Source organism: Limanda limanda, chromosome 7 (assembly GCF_963576545.1).
Source record: "Limanda limanda chromosome 7, fLimLim1.1, whole genome shotgun sequence".
Classification (NCBI taxonomy): domain Eukaryota; kingdom Metazoa; phylum Chordata; class Actinopteri; order Pleuronectiformes; family Pleuronectidae; genus Limanda; species Limanda limanda.
The window spans coordinates 851,981-859,480 of record NC_083642.1 but is presented as its reverse complement, the minus strand read 5'-3'; the positions used below and the strand labels follow the sequence as shown (position 1 = coordinate 859,480).

Here is a 7,500-nt window from a genome sequence, read left to right as displayed (position 1 = left end):
TGAGCCCTGAGGAAACTTTGGGCACTTGACTATATGCTTCTGCATCGTTGTGTCATTCTTAACATAGGTCTTTGCACAGTATTTGCAAATGTACACAGCCTTTCCTTCTACATTGGATGAGGTGAAATGTCTCCACACATGAGAGAGTGCACGTGGCATTGTTCTGTAGAATAAGATGAGAAAAAAGATTGTACAAAAACACTAATGCAATGCCAGAGATATAAATAGTTAGCCAAACAATTGGAATCGTCTGTAAACATATTTTACAATTGATGGATAAATGAATGGAAATAGTCTAGATGAACAGATGAACAATCCTCAATCAGCATGATAATATATTTCCCCAGTAATATCATGGAAACTTACCTGACTAGTCCTGCACTCTACAGCAGGCCTCAGTAGCCCTGCTGTAGAGTGAAGCATGCTGGGAGTTATCTGTGCATGTGATGGAAGAATGACCAGTGGAGGGTTGAAACTCAACGTTCCATACATCTTTAAAGTAGAGTTTTGAATGATGTTTTTATTGCTCAGCATTTAATTTGCATAGTTTTATTATTTTCAAAATTCCCCAAATTCCCGAGCTAAACTTCCCATGGAAAGTTTCCGGAAAGTCTCCGCCCTTTTGCAACCCTATCAGGGAGCGATTCTACTGAGTGGAAAGTTTCTGTCGTCCTCTGCAGAGACGAGTCTGTGGTTTGTGTGGAGCTGTGTGACTGTCAACATGTCTTAATCAGTGTGTGTGTGTGTGTCTGTGTATGTGTGTGTGTGTGTGTGTGTGTGTGTCTGTGTGTGTGTGTGTGTGTGTGTGTCTGTGTGTGTGTCTGTGTGTGTGTGTGTGTGTGTGTGTGTGTGTGTGTGTGTGTGTGTGTGTGTGTGTGTGTGTGTGTGTGTGTGTGTGTGTGTGCAGCTTCCTGTGTCGAGCGGTTGCCATCGATGCTCAGGACCGAGTGGCCGTCTTCTCTCTTCCCACCGACGCTGAGGTCCAGCTCATCTCTGACCGGGCCAGCTTCTTCCTGGTGAGACACAGGTCACATGATCTCTCCACATGGTCACATGGTCACATGATGATCTCACTTCAAACGTTTCCTCAGACGCCTGAGAGAATGAAATACTTCTGTTTTTCCACCATGAAATTTAAAATAATGTAGATTTGTTGATACATTAAACTCACTTTATTGTTGAAAATGCTCATAAAGCTTTTTAAAGAACCGTATTTTTAAATATCACATGTAACCTGATAAGATGATGATTCCAGAGAAAAGCCAGATGATATTACATCACGTGTTTGGTGCATGATCATCACATAATAATGATTATCATGTGAATGAGTAAATCTGTAAATCTCACTGAAGTGATCTGATGCTTTGGCTGATAAAAGGTTTATTTAGTTTTATTTATAGTGACGTTAAATCCAATGAAACCGCTTCACATTCAAGCTTCTCTTATTCTTGATGAATGACTCAATGTATTGATTTATTGATTATTGTTGAATCTGAGTTGACCTCATGTTTCTCCTGCAGCACGAGGTCGTCCTGGTTCCTAAAGCTCAGTTCACGATGGAGCTGGTGGAACCGAAGCTTCAGTGCATCAGCACCAGCGGACAGTTCTCCCCCGACAGGTACGGTCACGCCCACAGTTTGTTCTTTAATGAAACGCCACATGGATCATATCTCCCTGACTCCTCCCCTCTCGCTGCTCTGCCTCAGCTCCTCCTGCGCCGCCTCACGCTTCCAGACGCCGTCGGACTCCCTGGTGCTGAAGGACGGACAGAGGTCGACCGGGCAGGAGTCCGTCCTGGCCTCGCCCGCCGCCGCGGCTCCTCCCCCTCCGCTCTACCAGAGCGACGAGCCGGCGTGGACGGGAGGAGACAGACCTCCGCACGGCGTGGACAGCAGCGAGCACGTGCGACTGGACGCTCTGCAGGTAGCGAGCGGTTCAGAGCCGCAGCCTCGAGTGCTGAGAGGATCCGGAACTATTCCTTCTCTTAATTTGATCCTAAATTAATCACATTATTGAGGCTAATTGGCCACACCCCTTAAACACCAGATTGAAGATAATTGAGTCAAATACTGAAAAATCAAATTATGGATTTTTCTCATATGTTCCCTCTGATATTTATCCTGGATACTTCACACTGATCTCGATCTGCTCCTCCAGAACGCTGCAGTGTTCTCCACTCGTGTCCACGCGCTGGGACGCTACGTCTTCATCCTCCACTTCCACCAGCCGCTGCACCCGACCTATCCGGTGCAGGTCTACGTCAACGGGGGGCGGATCTGGCAAGGTGACGTCCACAAGAAGTCCTGAGAATAAACCCGGGAATCAAAAACTACAAACACATGAATAAAGTTTAAAATCTTTGAGATAAAGACAAATCTGGAGCAAAAGAAACTCAGTAAACGTTGTCAAACAAGTCAAACATATCAATAAAGTTTTGACTTGTCTCTCCAGGCCACGCCAACGCCTCCTTCTGTCCGCACGCGTACGGCTGCAGAAACGTCCTGATCTCAGAGAACCAGATCATCCTGGACTTGACCGACCACGAGGTCTTCATCACCGTGACGATCCCTGAGGGGAAGACGCTGTGGCTGGTTGGTGCTCCGCCCCCTCTCCTCTGCATGAAGACCACTGGAAACAGCTGTTGTGTGTTTGTGTTTGTCTGCTGCTGATCAGATCTCTCCCATGTTGTGTGTTTGTGTTGTGTGTCTGCAGGACTACGTGCTGGTGGTGCCCCAGTCCAGCTACAGCTCCAGCTACCTGAGCGAGGAGCCGCTGGACAAATCCTACGACTTCATCAGCAGCTGTGGTCAAAACAGTTTCTACATCGAGTCAGTGTCCGACCACGAGTTTCACACCTGTCTCTTTCACAATAAAAGTCGTCTGCTGACTCCTCCCCCTCTCGCCCCCTCAGCCCGGCCACCGCCTCCCGCTTCTGTCTGGGCTCGGCCGTGTCGCTGTCGGCGTTCTTCAACAACGGGGCGCTGCCGTGCGCGTGTCACGAGGTCGGAGCGGAGAGCGACACCTGCGAGGCGTTCGGCGGGCAGTGCCGCTGCCGGCCTCACGTGATTGGTCGAGACTGCTCCATGTGCGCCACGGGCTTCTGGGGATTCCCCAACTGCAGACGTGAGTTCCACTCCGGTCAGAAGTTCATGCATCAGTGTCCTAAGCGGTGTTGCCACAGTTACTTTGAAAAAGTAACTTAGTTACTTTACAGATTACTTGATTTTAAAAGTAACTTAGTTACTTTATAGATTACTTGATTTTGAAAAGTAACTAAGTTAGATTACAAGTTACTTTATTAGTTACATTCAGCAGCTGCCGACAACACCCCCATCGCGTCAACATAAAAATCACAACCGGTTTTGCCAACACTCACTTTATTAGAAGTGCATTTTTAAAAAGTAATGTTCACAACAACAACGTATAATGTATCTCCTGACATTTTAAGTTGAACTTAAAAACTATTTCCTGAAAAAATACTTGTTTTTATAAAAATAAAATAAAGACAGTCTTTCTTGACCTGACATATTTAACTGTTAACACTGGAATGGAAAAAGTTACTACTTATGATCTACATTGTTTATAAATGTAACTTTTCAACATGTTTTATGAACATTGTACCTGTTGTTCACAGCATTAGAGAAGCAAGGAGTGGTTTTACAAAAAGCTGATTGGGGTTATGCCCGGCATTGACAGTAGAAGGGATCTTGTTTATTATATTAAATTAAACGAGGGCGATTCAACTTAATTGTCTCACAGGCTTCATGACTTCACTCCAGAGACGCAAGAAGAAAATCAAATATATTGTAACGGACTGGTTTATGTTTATGTTTGGATTTGACGTATGTTCAGTAAAACACTGTGTTGAAGGAGCGTTCTGATATCCTGAGGGTCAGTGAAGGGGTCGGGGTGGGACATGTGACTGTTTGGACCAATAGGATTGTTTGGAGATGGGGGGGGGCAATGAGGAAGTGAAGGGTTGCTGATGTGTGCGAGTGACGGAGTAAGAGCGAGAAGTGCACATGTTCATGTAGATGAATAATAAAAGAAACAAAAAGTAGACAAAATAGTAACGCACAGTGACTTGGAGGAGTAACTTTAATCTGATTACTGGTTTGGAAATAGTAACGCGTTAGATTACTCGTTACTAAGTAGCGCGTTACCGGCATCACTGGTCCTGAGTGAATCTGAGACTCATTGTGTTGCATTGTGTGTCCTCTCTGCTGCAGCTTGTAACTGTGGCAGCAGGTTGTGTGAACCCGTGACCGGCGACTGCATCTGCCCCCCCCGCACGCTGCGGCCCGAGTGCACGCAGTGCGAGCCCCAGACGTTCGGCTGCCACCCCGCTGGTCGGGTGTGAGGTCTGCAACTGCTCCCGGCCCGGCGTCCACCCCCCCGACGTCAGCTGCGACACGCTGAGTGGACAGTGCAGGTGAGGAGAGAGAGAGAGAGAGACCAGGGAGAGAGGAGAGAGAGAGAGAGAGAGAGAGAGAGAGAGAGAGAGAGAGAGAGACCAGGAGAGAGAGAGAGAGAGAGACCAGGAGAGAGAGAGAGAGAGAGACCAGGAGAGAGAGAGAGACCAGGAGAGAGAGAGAGAGAGAGACCAGGAGAGAGAGAGACCAGGAGAGAGAGAGAGAGACCAGGAGAGAGAGACCAGGAGAGAGAGAGAGAGAGAGAGAGAGAGAGAGAGAGAGAGAGAGAGAGAGAGAGAGAGAGAGAGAGAGAGAGAGAGAGAGAGAGAGAGAGAGGAGAGAGAGAGAGAGAGAGAGAGAGAGAGAAACCAGGAGAGAGAGAGAGAGAGAGAGAGAGAGAGAGAGAGAGAGAGAGAGAGAGAGAAACCAGGAGAGAAACCAGGAGAGAGAGAGAGAGACAGAGAGAGAGAGAGAAACCAGGAGAGAGAGAGAGAGAGAGAAGCTGCTGGAACTGTTACAGGAAGTGACACTCAGCATGAGCACTGGGACTCAGAGAGGAACTGATGTTGAGGGTCAGAGGTCAAAGGTTTTAAGGTCATCAAGTGTTTGACCTGAACGTGACCCCAGTGTTCACTCCGGTCCCAGTCCTCAGATCCAGTGTTACAACAATTGTTCTGTTTTTTCCTCCAGATGTAAAAACAACGTCGTCGGGCGTCAGTGTGACCGCTGTGCTCCTGGTTTCCATGGTTACCCCAACTGCAGGCCATGTGACTGCAACGAGGCGGGACCGAGGAGGACGTGTGCGACTCCTTCACAGGACAGTGTGTGTGCAAGGTGGGACACACACACACACACACACACACACACACACAGACACACACACACACAGACACACACACACAGACAACACACACAGACACACACACACGAGACACACACACAGAGACACACACACAGAGACACACACAGCGCGCCGCTCCCATAACGCGCACTACGTGCTGTGCGTAGGGCACCAGGTCCTGAGGGGGCACCAGAAAATAGGCAACTGAAAAATCATCATAGTTATAATAATTATGTAACCGAGCGTTTAGTTGTATCATAATTCCGGACTCAGCCGACAAAGGACGAGAGCAGGTCATGAGCTCGGACAGCACACACGTTTATTCTCCGCTCACTTTGCAACTTCACTCATCACAGAACCCACTTCCTTTAAAAACCCCTTTCAAAATAAGAGTCACTACCAACAACCTGCTTAGAACAGGAAATACAAATCAACCCTCAACAATAACGTCATTAAATAAAATAGCTTACAATTATAATGCCGATATTATTTCAGTATAGCAATATTAGGCAGCTTTTAAGCATGTATATCACAAAACAGGCAGAACAAGAGATATATTTAATTGCTCAAAAAATGACAAGTCCTGTCATTGAGAGTCCATCAGCAGGAGACAATGTAGAGACCTGTGTGCCCCCTCAACTGATCCTGCTCTTTAGCCACAAGTTTTAGACGCGGATCGTGTTGAAATAGTACGAAGAGGTCATTTAAAATCCCATCAGATTTTAATTTCAACTGGACTAGATGGAGGGCGTTTCATAGCCTACAATTCAAAACACTCTCAAATGGAGAGAAAATCATGAGAAGTTGGTTTGTTTACTCGCAACAAAGCAAAGATTTTCTCAATGCTTGAATAATACAAGAAATACATAGTGTGTTTACAAAGTAAAGTAAAATTGTGTGAATTTTCTGCTTCTAAATCTTTGCTTTATTGAAGAAGATTGCTGACTTGTATACTTCTGCTTTTAAGTTTGTATTTATGGATGACTATTTAATTTCTACGAAGATTTTGCACATCCCAACACTTGTGTGTATGTATGTTTTGGCTGTTCTGTGCACTGTGTTTACAAAGTAGATTTTCCTTTTTCGTTTTAATAAAATGTTTAACTGGGGGCGGGGGGGGGGCATCATAAAGGAGTTATGCTTAGGGCACCAACATGGCTAGCAGCAGCACTGCACAGACACACACACACACACACACACACACACACACACACACAGACACACACACACACACACACACACACACACACACACACACACACACACACACACCCAGACACACGTGTCCCTCACTTCCTGTCTGTCCTCCACCTGCAGGAGAACGTCCAGGGCTCTCGCTGTGACCAGTGCCGAGTTGGTACGTTCACTTGGACCCAACCAACCCGAAGGGCTGCACCAGCTGCTTCTGCTTCGGAGCCACGGACCGCTGCCGCAGCTCGGACCGGAGGCGCACGGAGGTCAGCGGCGTGCACGAGGGCCACGCCCTGCAGTGTGTCACCACAGACACGCTACTGACACGCCACTGACATGTGACTGACATGTGACTCCTCCTTCTGCTGCAGATCATGGACATGACGGGCTGGGTGCTGCTGGGAGCCGACCGGCAGGAAGTGGCGGTGGCGGTGTATCCTGACCAGGACCTGGTGGAGGCGGACCTCAGTGACGTCCCTGATGTCTACCAGGACCTGCACTGGCACGCCCCCAAGACCTACCTGGGAGACAAGGTGAGACATGTGACCTTCAGGTTTCAAGCTTCTGCTCAGACGAGAGCTCTGATCTCAGATGTTTGATCTGCTCACGTTTCGCTTCATCAACCGACTTCAAACACGTCTCTGTCAGAACCTTCAGCTCAGATCTCTGATCTCTGATCTCAGATCTCAGATCTCAGATCTCAGATCTCAGATCTCTGATCTCTGATCTTCACTGAGTGGAGCTGAGGCTTCAGATCTCTGAGACTCTGGATGTTATCGATGTCTGGATTTTAAGATGCAGCCGTGATTCAACGTTCCTGAGTTCAGTGTTTGTTCTAAACCTGCGTGAAGGTTTGAGCTGAAGTGTCACGGTTTGTTGAGGGAGAGATGGACCCAGGATGCAGAGATATCAAAATAAAGTAATTTAATATAACAAAAAGTCCTTAAACAGGACACAAACAAAACATAAAACACGAACATGGAACACTGGAGGGAAACGAGAACCCGAGGATCAAGATCCAGCGACAAGGCGCGCACGGAAAACACGAAGGATCCA

General features: G+C 47.3%; 1 protein-coding gene across 1 annotated transcript in view; it reads left to right on the top strand.

The window, feature by feature from the left end:
* The window catches only part of LOC133004542 (laminin subunit alpha-5-like), an 84,608-nt gene that overhangs the window by 56,487 nt on the left and 20,621 nt on the right, over positions 1-7,500 (top strand). The window contains 15 exon segments of the mRNA XM_061074006.1: positions 908-1,016; positions 1,521-1,618; positions 1,707-1,923; positions 2,158-2,284; positions 2,452-2,591; positions 2,713-2,828; positions 2,912-3,123; positions 4,230-4,342; positions 4,344-4,432; positions 5,103-5,191; positions 5,194-5,246; positions 6,571-6,616; positions 6,619-6,710; positions 6,816-6,977; positions 7,187-7,295. Of these exon segments, the coding sequence (XP_060929989.1) occupies positions 908-1,016; positions 1,521-1,618; positions 1,707-1,923; positions 2,158-2,284; positions 2,452-2,591; positions 2,713-2,828; positions 2,912-3,123; positions 4,230-4,342; positions 4,344-4,432; positions 5,103-5,191; positions 5,194-5,246; positions 6,571-6,616; positions 6,619-6,710; positions 6,816-6,977; positions 7,187-7,295 (1,772 nt within the window).